Source organism: Nerophis lumbriciformis, linkage group LG09, assembly GCF_033978685.3.
Source record: "Nerophis lumbriciformis linkage group LG09, RoL_Nlum_v2.1, whole genome shotgun sequence".
Lineage (NCBI taxonomy): Eukaryota > Metazoa > Chordata > Actinopteri > Syngnathiformes > Syngnathidae > Nerophis > Nerophis lumbriciformis.
Window position 1 is genome coordinate 14,290,673 of NC_084556.2, and position 17,874 is coordinate 14,308,546.

At 39.0% G+C, this 17,874-nt stretch overlaps 1 protein-coding gene across 1 annotated transcript in view; it reads right to left on the reverse strand.

Moving 5' to 3' along the window:
* Positions 1 to 294: 294 nt before the first annotated feature.
* The window catches only part of gabra6b (gamma-aminobutyric acid type A receptor subunit alpha6b), a 78,924-nt gene continuing 61,344 nt past the window's right edge, over positions 295 to 17,874 (reverse strand). The window contains exon 10 of the mRNA XM_061962525.1: positions 295 to 779. Within this exon, the coding sequence (XP_061818509.1) occupies positions 767 to 779 (13 nt within the window). The 3' untranslated portion in view covers positions 295 to 766. The remainder of the gene's footprint in view (positions 780 to 17,874) is intronic.

Genomic DNA, 17,874 nt, shown 5'->3' on the forward strand with positions numbered 1-17,874 from the left:
ACGCCCCCCCCCACCTCCTGAAATTGGAGGTCTCAAGGTTGGCAAGTATGTCTTATATTCAGGTTACCACCAGTTAAATCCAAGTTGTGACTTGTTTGTACATACTATGGGGAGAAGGAGCTGACGTATGGCGCCACCTAAACACCAAAACACAAGAGGATTCAAATTGTTCTGATTTTTCTCTGATTTTCCGGGAATTTCCCCTTATTTTTAAACGCAGAAGCTGACAAGTAGGGCTTAAACACAAAAAAATCGAGCATAACCCTGCACAAAACCAGATGCATCACACTGTAGTTTCACTCTTGGCTCACGTGGATGCACTTTTATTTTGAAGATGTTGCCTCACGTCCTCTTTGGCTTCATTGCACAGAGGGAAATGATAGGGAGTGAGCGTGAAGTGATCATTGGAGAGGATAAGTCATCACTCCATCCTTTCACATGCTAAATCTCTCTCATGTCGCATGCATGTTGCAGTCGTGAAGAAGTATAGCAGAGCCTGCTGCGCCTCAGCCTAGCGAGTAAAGATCAGTACCCAGTCAGGAGAAGGACTGCGTCTGCCCTAACGTACTGTTTGCACACTCGCATCTAGTCTACAGACACAATCAAACGTACAAAGACTCACAATGCATCGTGAAAGACTTGTCGGCATGCATCGCACACAATGAAACTTTGATGAGACCGGTTTTTCATTGAGTCACACTCATGTGTCTTTGAAGTCGCATCTTTGTGTGTGTGTGGTGAAATATGGCGTCCGCACTCTCCGGCTTCAGACACTATCCCTGGAAAACGAACAAGAGAAAAGAAAGCACGGTGTTATATGAGATAGAAATGGCATCACTTGGACTTCTTAGCATTGTGAAGCAGGATTCACCAACGTTTGGATTGTTCACCCACTAATAGGGAATTGTGCCCTGTACATTGCATTGCTGCAACATCAACGTAACACCCACCTCCCCCTCTTATCGCGATATTCTTGACAATGCTAAATATAAGCTATGGTCAACCTGCACATCAATGCAGTTTCTATGCCGCTAGACCAGGGGTGTCAAACTGAAATACAGAGTGGGACAAAATTTAAAACTGAACAAAGCCGCGGGCCAAGGTTGAACAAATTAACCTTTTAATAGGGACCCAAACAAGTTTTGCATTGAATATTGAACAAGCAAGGCTTATATAACTTTATAGTAACATGCAAAATCGAGTTTCAAATAATAATAATTAAAAAATATCAATGGTATATCAAATACAATTTAAATAAAACATGGAATGCCTCTTTTCTATTTGCAGCCTTCTGAGGTAAATATCAACATTCACTTTTTCCACAGGCTAATAAATTAGAAAATACAATAACAATGAATAAACCAACCATTCAGGACTTTAAACTGCTCAGTTTGAAACACACTGATCTAATCTGATGTGCCCAAGCCAGATACCTGCCATCTTTTCTTGGATGCTAGTTCATTAATGTCGGGGCTCAGGATTTGAGCTGAGGCAACCTTCATTATCGAACGAAGGTGTTCATCAGTCATTACATCTCGTCCACCCGGACCACAGTCTAGGGGGCGTGCCTTAAATGCACTGCCTTTAACGTACTCTACGAGCTATCGTCACGTCCGCTTTTCATCCATTCTAACATCGTTCAGACCCAGTCACAAGACATGTGCGGCTTCTGTACGCACACACGAGTGAATGCAAGGCATACTTTATCAAAAGCGATACAGGTTACACTGAGGGTGTCAGTATAAAAAACTTTAACACTGTTAGAAACATACGCCACACTGTGAATCCACACCAAACAAGAATGACAAACACATTTCGGGAGAACATCCGCACCGTAACACAACATAACACAACAGAACAAATACCCAGAATCCTTTGCAGCCCTAACGCTTCCGGGATGCTACAAAATACACCCCCGCTACCACCAAACCTCCCCCACACACACACACACACCTTGTAGCGTCCCGGAAGAGTTAGTGCTGCGAAGGGTTCTGGGTATTTGTTCTGTTGTGTTTATGTTGTGTTACGGTGCGGATGTTCTCCCGAAATGTGTTTGTCATTCTTGTTTGGTGTGGATTCACAGTGTGGCGTATATTTCTAACAGTGTTAAAGTTTTTTTATTCGGCTACCCTGAGTGTAACCTGTATCGCTGTTGATGAAGTATGTGTTGCATTCAATTGTGTGTGCGTGCAGAAGCCGCACATGTTATGTGACTGGGCCAGCACTCGTTGGACTGGCGGAAAAGCAGACCTGACGATTCTCGGGAGGGGCGCTGAAGTTGAGAAGACTCCCGGGAGGGTTGGCAAGTATGAGAATTAGCGGTGAATGCGCCGCAATATATAATCGGCGGGCCAGCTTTAGTGTTAATTTGATATCGCCTCAAGGGCCAAGTGAAATTACACGGCGGGCCAAATTTGGCCCGCGGGCCAGAGTTTGACACCCATGCGCTAGACAAAGCTAAAAAAAAATTCCATTGACATGTAAGTGTTATTATGACAATGACAATAAAATAATTAATTGATTGTGAGGTGGGTTTAGACCATCGTGGGACAAGTTGGTTTTACCCTACTGATGATGTGTTGTTGCAACAGGCTTTTTTTTTTTTTGGTATAAACTGCACCTGCTTTCTTGGGAGCTATCAGAAGCCCTTTTCATACAGCCTGAAAAAGCTGCCTTTTATCTGTCAGGAAGTGGTGGTGACAACCCCCAAGATGCAGAGATGGCAGGCTTGGTGCAGGAAAACATGGTTTTAATGTCCAAAAATGCAGGTAAACACAAACCAGGAACCAGGAAACAGGAATAGGAATCAGGGAATTGCTCACAGCATACAAGAAACAGCTAACAAGAGAAGAGGAACCAGGGAGAACTGGAGACAGCAAGCAGCCCACAGCATCCAACAAACAATACTCCAGCACTGACCGGCGGGAGAGGCAGCTATAAATAGGAGCCTCATTGGCAATTGCCACCAGGTGTGCCAGACTGCCAATCAGGTACAGGTGAGGGAAACAAGCTCTCAGTGAGACATGCAGGAAAAGGAACCAAAATAAGAGCACTGACAGGAAATAAAATAAACAGAGGAAAAAACAAAACATAACCCAACTGTCAGTGAGAATCCTGACATTATCCTCCGTTTTTCCCCATGTCACAATTCTGCATGAAAGGCATCGACACAATATTTATTGATTGACAATATTATTAAATCACAATTATTGAAATTCAACAATTTTGGTGCATTTGCAAACAGCTACAATGATGTACAAAGCAAACTGTAACCTGCTACCCAAGAATGTACAACAATTATTCTCAACAGAAGAGGAGAAATACTGTATAACCTTAGAGGAAAATCTAATTTAAAACATTTGTATGCCCGTACAACACTTAAAACCTTTAGTATATCAGTATGTGGAAATAAATTATGGAATGGATTAACCAAAAAAATCAAACAAAGCACACATATGATTCAGTTTAAGAGACTGTTCAAACTACAAGTGTTCACAATGTACAAAGAACAAGAATTATGATGAACATCTTGAACCCTTTTTTTTTCATTGAGACAAAGATTATTTATGTATTTAATATTTGTTTGCTTATTATGGTATATTATTTATTTATTATTTATTTGTTCACTGTTCTGTCACAGAGAACAAGGAAATTGGATAAAATTGGTATGGTATGAAAAGGGGTAGGATTAAATAAGCTCTGCTTCTTCCAACTCCTTTTCGGACGTGCTGTAACAAAACAACTGGAATTGTGTGATGCATTACATTGTATCGTATGCATGTCCGAAATAAACTGAAACTGAACTGAACTGAATATTGGCCCAGCACTTTTACGCCTTCTAATGTTGTATCAGAAGCAAGTTTTATAACCTTGAAAACCCGTCTTTTACCCCATGTCAAAATGTGTATTGTAATTTGTTATTCTTATAGCCACACCTGTGTGTTTACTTCCGTACCTGACGGTTTCGGCTACAACTGTTGCCTTCCTCCGAGGCTGTTCAGGTACGGGAGTAAACATAAGAATAACATTTTTTAATAATATTTTGAAGACCTTTTGAACCTCTTTGGATTAATATTTTGTATTGCTTGGATTTTAATGACGTCAGGTCCAGTTCATTAAATTAGCTATTTTTAGACCCACGTAGCGAGGAAGCTTACACCAAAGCTACGGGCTACAAAGAAAGAAAAAATTGGGCTGCGAATCCAGGCCACAAAAAATATGGAGAAAATAAAATGACCTGGATGAATGAGAACATCCATACATACAAAGAAAATCCATGATGATTGGTTGGTGTTCGTATGATGAGTCACAATTGGCTAAGGTTAGGGCGAAACATTACGGACTGGCCAATCAGAGGCAAGATAAGGCGGCTCATCGAAAACAGTAAGCAAAATCATAACAGATACGCACTCATGTCACGTGACATGTAAAAATATATATTTTTTTTTCCGCATGACAACGAGGGAGTCAGAGACAGAGGGACGCTTCAAGCTGACAATTCAAAAAAGTAAAAAAAACTTGAAAATAGCAGAGGGATTCTCTCTTGCAGATTAGGTTTTTCCTTTAGTAATGAAGACGACGTCCAGGAAACCCACAATAATGCGTGTCCTTGGCCATATTTAGACAAATTTGTGCATTTAGCGACAACAATGCCCAGAACCTTAGTTTTTAGTTGTTTACTCTGTAAACCAGAATCATCACTGCTCTCGTCATCTAAGACGTCCAACACAAATTTAGGAACACACATTAAGGTGAGTTGAGTTCATGAAGTTTTACTGCACATAACCATTATCAACTGTTCCCAAACAACACACAAGTCATTGATTGTTTGTTTATCATAATATAATGGACAAGCGGTAGAAAATGGATGGATGGATAATATAACCCCTTTAGGTGGCATAGTAAGCATCTTTCATACAACCTGGAAGATAAAAATGTCGTACATTTTCTGTTTAAAAGCAGTGACAGAGAATGGATGGACAAAGTCGACCTGGCCATTTTCTGTCATCTGAGGTAGTATTAGAACTGCCTGCAAAACCCAATTTTTTCCTCTTTTTTAAAAATCCATATAACAATTCTGTATGAATGGTGCAGACACAGGATTGATGTAAAAAATGTATTTGGTAATTTTCCAGTAGTGCAAGTCCATTTTATATTGCTTGGAAAATGTTTTGTTTTGTTCCTCCTTTTTTCCCCATTTCTGTATGAACGGCACCGGCATGAAATGGAGGGCCAAAATTGATTTGGCAATTTTACGCCTCTTGAGGTAGTAAGCCCCTTTCATACAGCCTGGAAAATCTCACCATGTCACAATACTGTATTTACACAAAGAAAGAGGAATGGAGGGACCAAATCGACCTGGCAATTTTCTGCCTTCTGAGGTAGTATTTTTACAATTCTGTTAAAGCGGCACAGACCCAGCAATTGTATGTCTTCTGAGGTATCATCAGAACTGTCTAATCCCTGTCACATTTCTGTATGAACGGCACTGTTACGTCGGGCTCGCCTAGTTTTGCGGTGGTCGTTTCCCCAAGATGCAGATGGACGCCCAAAAGCAGTGTGCAGGTAAGAAAGATGATCTATTTCCATAAATAAGCCAAAATACAAAACAATTTCCATAAACAAGCCAAAATACAAAATGGGGCCGATGGCACAGGAAGCTACGGTAAAGCGTAAGAAAAGACAACCCAAAACAGGAACAGGAAGCAAGAAGAACCAACTTAACTGTCGGGTGTTGCGAATCAAACTGCTAGCCAGAGTATGGCGTGAGGCAGGAATAAATAGCTCTCTGATTAGTAGGGATGATGTTTGATAAGAAATGGTCGAGTTCGAGCCTATTATCGAATCCTCTTATCGAACCGATTCTTTATCGATACTCTTATCGAGTCCAGATAGGTTGTTGTATATGGAAAAAAACACACAATATTTGGTTTAACAAAAGCTCACTTTTACTATATAAGAAAAAAATAAAATCTAATAAATAAATAAATATTGACTGTTACCCCCCTAAAAAAATAAAATAAAATAAATAAATATTGACTGTTATTACCCAAAGTATATTAAGTGGGACTTTTCAGAAAAACAAATATATACAGTAACACAAAAACAACCTGTCTCTGTGATCACTATAGGTGTATAAATAATAATATAGTGTTAAATAAAATCAGTCCCTTCGGCACAAAACTGAAAATAATACAGCTCTCCAAAAAGTGCACTTCTGCTGCTATTTGACATAACTGTTATGATGCTTTGACATTTTTGCACTTTATTTCTTTATTGAAAGAAAATTCTATGAAGAGAAAAGTTATTTGCAAATGTGGTTACAATGCTAACAAATGAAAAGTTAAAGCTAAAAAAAAAAAAAAAAATTATTGAGTTAACATTATTTCTTTATAGGGGGAACGATGTGATGTCATGAGCTAGGGAATATAACAACTACACTACCCAGCATGCAACGGGAGTGACGAGCAAGTGTTGTTGCATGTCGCCACCCGGCAGCTATGAATGAGGTTATGAGCACGCTGTGAAAGTAAACGTCAAGAACTCAGCCAACACGCCTCGTCTGCATTATTTATAATAAGACAGACAACACATATACAGTGTGATTTTGTTTTGTTTACAAGGAAAGAAAAACTAAAGTTAAAAAAGGGAGATGTGTTGTATATATATGTTGTGTGTGCTGCGGTTGCTTTAAGAACGTTGCGACAGCTGCCGTAAAGGAGGTGCGTTGCTAGCCTGGTTGCTATGTTTCCGGTTGGTCGTAAATGTGTTGGTCATGTGTTTGTACCCTGCTCAAATCTCTCAGTAAAGTTATTCATTGGATTATACCTTTTGTTTTGAACTTTATTACACCTTGGAGCGCTTTTTCCGGTCCATTTTTTTCCTGCTTTCCCTATCTGCGCCTAATGACTGAGCTACGTGACGTCATTTCTTGTGATGTCTCACAGGGCATTTCTGGTCGGGACGGGATTCGTTCCCAAGGATTCGAATAAAGAACCAACTCTTTTTCTTTACTATAGTGGTCTCGATAACGGGTACCGGTTCTCTAAAAGGGATTTGAGCCCGAGGACTCGGTTCTTTTCTTATCGAACAACCGGGAAAACAGGTTTCGAGTATCATCCCTACTGATTAGTGACTGGGAGCAGGTGAGCATCCCAAACACTAACCAGAGGCAGGAGACAATAATCAGCACCCATGGCAACAAAGAAAACCAACCCAAGTGCTGACACAGAACTAAATCAACAACTAAGGAAATACTAAACTTAAACCAAACATGATCCGGGCAACGGGTCGTGACAGGCACTGACACAATGTTGATGGACTCGGCATTTTTCCCCCTTTTGAGATGGTCCTACAAGCCCATTTCATATTTCATGGAAACGCTGTTTTTCCCATGTCAAAAGTCAACCCGGCCATTTTTGGCCTTCTGTTGTAGTATCACAAGCCCTTTTCATATTGCCTATAAAAGGATTGGCTGTTTCCTCCTTTTTTTCCAGTTCTGTGTAAATGGGGGGACAATTTAGACCCGTCAATTTTCTACTTTCGGATGTAGTATCAGAAATCAGATGCAAGGGTATTCCGCAATGTTGGGACATGGGTTGAGAAGTAAAAAAAAAGTTAATAGTCATCACCTTCAGTATGGCAAATAAACTGCATTCCTTAGTATCTTAAGTACCTTTATCACTGGAGGACAAGGCTAAACATGTCACACGTAAAGAGCAAGCCAGAAGCAGGCATGCTAATAGCTAAGCTTAATGCTAAGTCACCTTTAAACAACACAAGAAATAAGTGCTTCGTAATGTTTAAGAGGTGTAGATGGAACCATGTTAAATCAGAAAGTAAGCAGTCATTTAACAGGGAATTAACAAATAGATTAAGAGTTAGAGAGAGGATAATATGTTTATTTATATCAAGATTAAATGTACTTTATTATAAGACTTAATGTTGATGTGCACAATGGCGATTGTACATTCACACAAACTGTTATTAATTCCTAGGAAATGTCCATTCATTGTCATATTCAGCACCAGTCAAAGTTTGGAGACAAGTTCTTATTCAATTGTATGAGAAAATGTCTCCAAACTTTTGACTGCAATTCCCATGGCTCATTTCCAACTGTAATAATTCACCAAGATTTGCAACACCTACACACACACACACACACACACACACACACACACACACACACACACACACACACACACATACAAATACACTCACACACACACACACACACACACACACATTACTGTATTCACATGATGTAACACCTCCAGCTCATTACAGGCCAGATTTAAAATTGTGTTAGTCTTTCTGCTGCCAGCGTTGTTTGTTGAAACTTTGAATAAATGAAAACTTCTGCCAGGTAGCTCACACCTCCTCCTCCTCCTCTTCCTCCTCCTCCTCCTCCTCATTGCCTTGACGTGTCAGAGCAAGAGAACGCTGACATTGCCGCAAGACATTTTCAGCCACCGATCCACCATGTCTGCCGGCAAAAGTATATATATATATATATATATATATATATATATATATATATATATATATATATAGTTTTTTTTTTTTTTTCCTTTTTGTGCTCTGAGTTGATGGAAAGTTTGGACCAACTTGGAGCCAGAATTCTAATACCTTTAACTTACAAACTTTAACTCACGTTTACCAGGAATCCAAACATTTTGCTTGAATATGGATTGAGCATTCAGGGACATGCAGTACCTATAGAACACCACTAGGTGACAGTATCACTCTGCAAGCACCTTTGTTTTCTCGCCATTATCCAGGTGTCTTCATAAAGTGTGTCCGTCTCGATCACAGTTTTATTATAAGGTTTTCTAAAAAGCAGGTTTTGCTACAGGTCTTAAAATAACGCTTGGAGCTGTGAAAAACAGTCAGTTACCATGAATTGATTACGCTTAAACAAGTTGAAAAACTTATTCGGGTGTTACCATTTAGTGGTCAATTGTACAGAATATGTACTGAACTGTGCAATCTACTAATAAAAAGTTTCAAAGTTGTAAGTCTGATCGTTTTGTTTTTCTGTCGCAAATAGGCTAATTTAGCATTGTGTTGCTGTTAAAATGTTAGCATGTAGCTAACATGGCTATTCTAGTGTTGCAAACTTTTGTCATGTTGTTTGTTGTATGTCATATATTATGAAATGTATTACAGTAGGGCTTAGTAAAACCACTTTTAAACTGACTAAATTTCAGAATCGGGGCTATATATACAGAGGCACTATAGAGAACTTGCTGACCAACAGCATCTCTGTCTGGACAGGAGCCTGCAATGCCTCAGACTAGAAGTCTCTCCAGAGAGTGGTGAGGACGGCGGAAAAGATCATCAGGACTCCTCTTCCTCCTATCCAGGAGATCGCAAAAAGCCGCTGCCTGACCAGGGCTAAGAAAATCTGCAAAGACTCCTCCCACCATTAACTCGCTGGAATAAAAAAGACAATATAACATACATCCCATAAACGTGGACGTATGTGAAAAAGTGCAATATATTTATCTGTACAGTAATCTATTTATTTATTTATATATATTTACTTATTTTATATATATATTATATATATGATTTATATATATTTATTTATTTATATATGCACCATATTGCTTTTTTATCCTGCACTACCATGAGCTTATTGTAATGAAATTTCGTTCTTATCTGTGCTGTTAAGTTTAAATTTGAATGACAATAAAAAGGAAGTCTAAGTGTAAGTCTAAGTATATATTTTGGGGAAAAATTATATTGAATCGTATTGGTAAAAAAATATATCTTGCCACCAGAGACTTTCAAAATTGAGGTGTGGAAATGTATGGAATTGGGATCAAAGCTCACCTACATAGTCTCCTCTGAGTACGGATGTTTTGTAGTATAAGCGTCAACCTTTCAACCGTTTTTTTTGTGTTTTTTTTTGGTAGTATTTTTTAGTAATAGTAATATTTATACGATTTTGTCCGGTTCCGGTTCCACTTTCGATTCTGCTTAACACTTTGGCTCTTTATCGGTTCTCTTATCAATTCTTAATTGGAAAAAAATATGACAATATGGTGGATTAGCATCCGTTTTGTTTAGTTTAGCGCTAACATGACTTTACAAAGCCAACAGTGAGGTCTTAAGAGGCACATACCATAGAAAATAAACGTTTGAAAATAGTTAAAAAATTTACAAATCTGTAGTATTTAACAAATACTGTTACATATACTGTAATATTGTACATGGTAATTGGGATTTGTTATACATTGTATATATTATATACATATATAATATAATAAAATAATATAATATATCAGTATATATTATATACTGGTACAGGGGTTAGTCCATGTGCCTCACAATATGAAGGTCCTGAGAAGTCCTGGGTTCAATCCCGGGCTCGGGATTGAATTGAATTGATTGGGTTTTCTCTGGGTACTCCGGCTTCCTCCCACCTCCAAAAACATGCACCTGGAGATAGGTTGATTGGCAACACTAAATTGGCCCTAGTGTGTGAATGTGAGTGTGAATGTTGTCTGTCTATCTGTGTTGGCCCTGCGATGAGGTGGCGACTTTTCCAGGGTGTACCCCGCCTTCCGCCCGAATGCAGCTGAGATAGGCTCCAGCACTCCCGCGACCCCAAAAAGGGACAAGCGGTAGAAAATGAATGGATGGGATATAATATATCAGTATATATTATATACTGTATATAGAATATGTAAATATTACATATATGTTATATTTTATATTGCTACAATGTCACATATTAGTCTACTTTATACCTGCATTATTCTTTCCAACCTTACCCTTTCTATCCTTTGTAAATGAGCTACTGTGTGGAACAATTTCCCTTGTGGATCAATAAAGTTTGTCTAAGTCGAAGTCGAAGTCTAAAATAAAAAAAATTAAATGAAATTACACAAGTAACATTTTTTAAAGGTTTATGAATCTTTGTCATCTACCTAGAAACCCTACTGTGAAATATGCCGTGCAAAGGTTTGTTTAGATTTACAAGGTGAAACTCATATAATGACATGGGCTCATGGCATGCAACATGAGCTATCTCAAACCTTCTTTTGATATAATGTTACAACTTTAAAAAAATTGGAAATCCCAGAAAATGTGGTGTTTAAAAAAAACAAATAAATGTAAGCCGTGATCATCAAAGTTGCATTAAATCGAGGCTTGACATATGTCACTTTGAATGTATTGAGTTAATATCACATATTAGTTTCACATTTGAAGTTGAATTGCTGACATGAATGAACTTGTACATGATAATCCAATTTTTTTGACTTCCACCTGTATAATATAATGACCAGAGGTGGGTAAAGTAGCCAGAAATTGTACTCAAGTAAGAGTACTGTTACTTTAGAGCAGGGGTCCCCAAACTACGTCCCGCGGGCCGGATACGGCCCCCCAGCATCCACAATCCGGCCCACAGGAAGTCCCAAGTAAAAAAAAATATATATATTTTTTTTGCATTTGTATTTTTTATTTTTTTTAAATCTTTCCTTTCTAATCCATTTTCTACCGCTTGTTACTCTTGGTGTATTCTTGCCGCTCAGGCAAATCATATTGTCTAAAAATGAATTTTCCCATCGATAACGTGACAATGTTAAATGTTCATGAACATCAATGTTAATTGATGTTAAATGACAAAACGGATTATAAAGACAATGTATATATATATATATATATATATATATATATATATATATATATATATATATATATATATATATATATATATATATATATATATATATACAGCCTGGCCGCCGGCCAATTTTTTTTAACCCAATGCGGCCCCCGTGTCAAAAAGTTTGGGGACCCGTGCTTTAGAGATTTATTACTCAAGTAAAAGTAAGGAGTAGTCACCCAAATATTTATTTGAGTAAAAGAAAAAGTTTGTTGTGAAAAAAACTACTCAAGTACTGAGTAACTGATGAGTAACCTGATCGTTTAATGATGACGGCAACAACTAATGCACAAAAATATAAAAATAGCAATGAGCAAATTCAGAGCCAGGAATATCTCTTAAGCAACTAAAACTTAGACTTAGACTTCCTTTTTATTGTCATTCAAATTTGAACTTTACAGTACAGATAAGAACGAAATTTTGTTGCATTAGCTCATGGTAGTGCAGGATAAAAAAAACAATAAGGTGCAGATATAAATAAATAAATAGGTTACTGTACAGATAAATATATTGCACTTTTTCATATGCATCCGCGTTTATGGATGTATGTTATATATTCTTTTTTATTCCAGCGAGTTAATCCAGTTTGGGGGGAGTTGAGGGGAAAATTATGATGCGCTCAAGACCAAACAATAATATATATTAAATAATAATACATTAACATAAAAAAATGTCAGGCAAATTGAGTCACAATAACTTAACAGCACCATAGGCTCAGTAAGCAGAGATTACAAAGGAAAATAACAAGTTAGCCTTTACGCAAACCATAAACTGATAGGTGTGGGCTGCATCTGGGAACACACTGATTGGTGTTTCTATGCATGCATGTGTGTGTGTGCGCGACTGTGCGTGTGTGTGTGTGTGTGTGTGTGTGTGTGTCTATGAGGCTGCAGTATGTTAATAAATGTCCCCACACGATGTACATTTGACAGTGATTCATAGCAGGGAAGCTAACATCAGCCTACGGTGACAGCCAAAATATCTACTAACGTTACTTACCGCGATGTAAGCTTAAGTTTGTTAATCATGTGACCGCCTGGCTCTGTTTGATTGGTGAAACAGAGTCAAACGTCACCAGTGACTGTATTTGATTGGTGAAACGCAGGCATGGGATAAATCCTACTTTGAAGGTCTGTCTGACAAACCAAAACAAACAAAACGTGCATTAACAGATCGATAAAAATCAGTAGCGAGTAGCGAGCTGAATGTAGATAAATGGAGCGGAGTAAAAGTAGCGTTTCTTCTCTATAAATATACTCAAGTAAAAGTAAAAGTATGTTGCATTAAAACTTCTCTTAGAAGTACAATTTATCCCAAAAGTTACTCAAGTAGATGTAACGGAGTAAATGTAACGCGTTATTACTAGGGATGATGTTTGAAAAGAAATTATCGCGTTCGAGCCTATTATCGAATCCTCTTATCGAACCGATTCCTTATCGATTCTCTTACCGAGTCCAAATAGGTTGTTGTATATGGAAAAAAAACACACACTATTTGGTTTAACAAATCACTTCACATTCTCTACTGCTCGCTACTATAGTGTTACCATATCTGAGTTATTGTGCAATATGTGGGGAAATAACTACAAATGTGCGCTACATTCAATAACCGTATTACAAAAAAAAATGAATTAGACTGATACATAATGTTGGATATAGAGAACATACAAACACTTTATTTATTGAGTCAAAAATATTAAAGTTCGATGATTTGGTAAAATTGCAAACAGCTAAAATGATGTGGAATTAAATGATGGAATGGATTAAGTAAAGAAGTTAAACATTGTACTGATATGATCCAGTTTAAGAGGTTGTTCAAATGAATAGTGCTTACAAAGTACAAAGAAGAAGAATTATGAGAAATACTTTCAACCTTATTAAAAATAAGATATTCTTCATCTCAGTATATTAATAATGACTGAATTAATTAATTACATATTACAAAACTGTTGTATATACTAATTCACAGATATTTTATTATAAAAAGGTCAGTAAATGATGTATATATATTTGTAAACGCTATGAAGTGGGAAAGGAGTAGGATTAAATAAGCTTTACTTCTTCCTACTCCTGTAAAGTGAAATGATATGAAACTGTGATGTATTATACTGTAAGTGTGTTCATGTTCCAAATAAACTAAAGAAATAAAGAAAGCACTAGTTTATTAGACAGACTTGCAAACTCTGTCATGGTGTAGGCTACAAGATAACGTTAACGTTATCAGACACATACAAAAAGGCTCACGTTAACGTTACTGTTAGCCACTGACTATGCTTAGGTAACGTTAGTCTACTGCAGTCCTGGTTGACATAAGAGGTAACGTTACTACAAGTGAGCAGATATGTAAATTAACCGGCAACAGTTAACGTTAGTTACTCACCGGCGTCACCGCCACTGTAGCTGGGACAGGGGCAGCTGGCAGAAAAAGAGGGGCGTTCTTCGTCGTCTCTGTCGCTGCTTCGAAGACACGACACGCTTGTTGTACTTCCCCCGCTTACACGAGAGCGAAGCCCGGCAATAATTGCATATTGCCGCTTCCTCGTTTTTTTTGGTGAAATGAAGCCATGCCTTGGAGCGCTTTTTCCGGTCCATTTTTTTCCTGATTTCCCTATCTGCGCCTAATGACTGAGCTACGTGACGTCATTTCTTGTGCTGTCCCACGGGGCATTTCTTGTCGGGACGGGATTCGTTCCCAGGGATTCGAATAAAGAACCAACTCAATTTCTTTACTATAGTGGTCTCAATAATGGGTACCGGTGCTCAAAAAGGGATTCGAGTCCGAGGACTCGGTTCTTTTGTTATCGAACAACCAGGAAAACCAGTTTCGAGCATCATCCCTAGTTACTACCCACCTCTAAAAATGACTGAGCGAAACTGCAGTTGGAGGAACATTTGAACATTTTCTCTGACTACAATTGAACACTCACCCACCAAAGGAGCATCTACAGTGGCTCAATGACATCCGTCGTTCCTGGCTGAGTGGAACTCTTCCCTGACGAGGTAAAAGCGAGCGACAGACGCGAACTGGAGTTATTACTGCCCGCCTCCAAACGGGTCAGAATATTTCTCCGCGTGCTCACCTAAATGAGAAGGCATTCATTTAAATTTAACAGGTAATAGCGCTCGCATTATACGTTTGTAGACGGTATTAGTACCTGTTGTATTTACGTCAGATGACTGAGATTGACGCGGTTCAAAAACGCAACATTTGTTGCATGCTGTATAGAGATGTCCGATAATGACTTTTTTGCCGATATCCGATGTCCAACTCTTAATTACCGATTCCGATATGAACCGATACCGATATATACAGTCGTGGCATTAACACATGATTATTCCTAATTTTGTTGTGATGCCTCACCGGATGCATTAAACAATGTAACAAGGTTTTCCAAAATTAATTATTAATAAAGTTATGGAAAAAAATGCCAACATAGCACTGCCATATTTATTATTGAAGTCACAAAGTGCATACTTTTTTTTAACATGCCTCAAAACGTTGGGGGGGGGGGTTTGAGGTGGGGAGGTAGGGGGTAGCAGGGGTGAATATTGTAGTGTCCCGGAAGAGTTAGTGCTGCAAAGGGTTCTGGGTATTTGTTCTGTTGTGTTTATGTTGTGTTACGGTGCGGATGTTCTCCCGAAATGTGTTTGTTTGGTGGGGGTTCACAGTGTGGCGCATATTTATAACAGTGTTTAAGTTGTTTATACGGCCACCCTCAGTGTGACCTGTATGGCTGTTGACCAAGTTAGCGTTGCATTCACTTGTGTGTGTGAAAAGCTGTAGATAGGCCGGTACGCAAAGCAAGTGCCTTTAAGGTTTATTAGCACTCTGTACTTCTCCCTACGTCCGTGTACACAGCGGCGTTTTAAAAAGTCATACAAACGTACATTTTACTTTTTGAAACCGATACCGATCATTTCCGATATTACATTTTAAAGCCTTTATCGGCCAATAATATCGGCAGTCCGATATTATCGGACATCCCTAATGCTGTTTGTTTAAATGTTTCACCATATTGCTTGTTTGGCCTCCTCTTGATGAAATATCAACCTTGGAATTATTAAAAGTAGCGCTGTTGCGAGCTTTTTTTGTAAAATTTCGACAAATTTTGGGAAGCTTTTTCCGCCCGGGAACACGCCGTTTTCTGACATCACTACGCACGTTGTGTGATGGCGTCATCCCCACCCGAAAGAACCGTTAAGAGAACCGCTAGACAAAACGGCAAATGATTCTAAGGAATTGATACACTGGGAGTCGGTTCTGAACGCGGCTCGTTAAATTTGTTTTAGCTAAGAGCTGCAAATGGGCTGCACTTTGAGCACCACTGGTTTAGATTACTACCTAGCTATTACACAGTTGTTAGCCTTGATGCTAGCATGAAATTCCATTTGGGGTTGGTCGTCACTTTCTCAAATGTAGATTAATCGCACAATTTATTTTGACCACGCATGCTCCTTAAAGGCCTACTGAAATGTGATTTTCTTATTTAAACGGGGATAGCAGGTCCATTCTATGTGTCATACTTGATCATTTTGCGATATTGCCATATTTTTGCTGAAAATATTTAGTAGAGAACATCGACGATAAAGTTCGCAACTTTTGGTCGCTGATAAAAAAGCCTTGCCTGTACCGGAAGTAGCAGACGAGTAGCGTGACGTCACAGGTTGTGGAGCTCCTCACATCTGCACATTGTTTACAATCATGGCCACCAGCAGCGAGAGCGATTCGGACTGAGAAAGCGACGATTTCCCCATTAATTTGAGCGAGGATGAAAGATTTGTGGATGAGGAAAGTGAGAGTGAAGGACTAGAGGGCAGTAAGAGCGATTCAGATAGGGAAGATGCTGTGAGAGGCGGGTGGGACCTGATATTCCGCTGGGAATGACTAAAACAGTAAATAAACACAAGACATATATATACTCTATTAGCCACAACACAACCAGGCTTATATTTAATATGCCACAAATTAATCGCGCGTAACAAACACCTACCCCCCCCCGTCCATATAACCCGCCAATACAACTCAAACACCTGCACAACACACAATCCCACAGCCCAAAGTACCGTTCACCTCCCCAAAGTTCATACAGCACATATATTTCCCCAAAGTCCTCAAAGTTACGTACGTGACATGCACATAGCGGCACGCACGTACGGGCAAGCGATCAAATGTTTGTAAGCCGCAGCTGCATGCGTACTCACGGTACCGCGTCTGCGCATCCAACTCAAAGTCCTCCTGGTAAGAGTCTCTGTTGTCCCAGTTCTCCACAGGCCAATGGTAAAGCTTGACTGTCATCTTCCAGGAATGTAAACAATAAAATACCGGCTATGTTATCCGGCACAATAGTCAAGGGGTGCATTCTACGGCGGGGGTGCGTTATCCGGCACAACACCTGCCGCAATACACAGCTTCCCACCTATAGCTTTCTTCTTTGCTGTCTCCATTGCTCATTGAACAAATTGCAAAAGATTCACCAACACAGATGTCCAGAATACTGTGGAATTTTGCGATGAAAACAGACGACTTAATAGCTGGCCACCATGCTGTCCCAAAATGTCCTCTACAATCCGTGACGTCACGCGCAGGCGTCGTCATACCGAGACGTTTTCAGCAGGATATTTTGCGCAAAATTTAAAATTGCACTTTAGTAAGCTATCCCGGCCGTATTGGCATGTGTTGCAATGTTAAGATGTCATCATTGATATATAAACTATCAGACTGCGTGGTCGGTAGTAGTGGGTTTCAGTAGGCCTTTAAACTTAAAGGGGAACTGCACTTTTAAGAAATGTGCCTATCATTCACAATCCTTATGTAAGACAAGAACACATGTTTTTATTTTATTATGCGTAAACAAACGTTAGCAAAAATCCGCTTACAATGGAGCATATGGGAGTCGCTCAATTCTGCATATAAAGTGCTCATTTGAAGCATACGGCAGCCCATAAATGAACAAAAACTAATTACAATGTTGGCGTTTTCCTTGGATAATGTCACTGATTACTACTCACTGCAAACTTCATGAGAGCCGACAAACATGATAAAATATCACTTACTGTACAATGTCTGCTCTTACCAAAATAACGACTGTTAACATGTTAACAGTTGGCATTAGATGAAGAATGACTGATCAGCCTCGCAAAGGGATGGTTGAACCGAGCGTCTTTGCATGTCATTCTCGCCATCTCCGGGTCTAAATT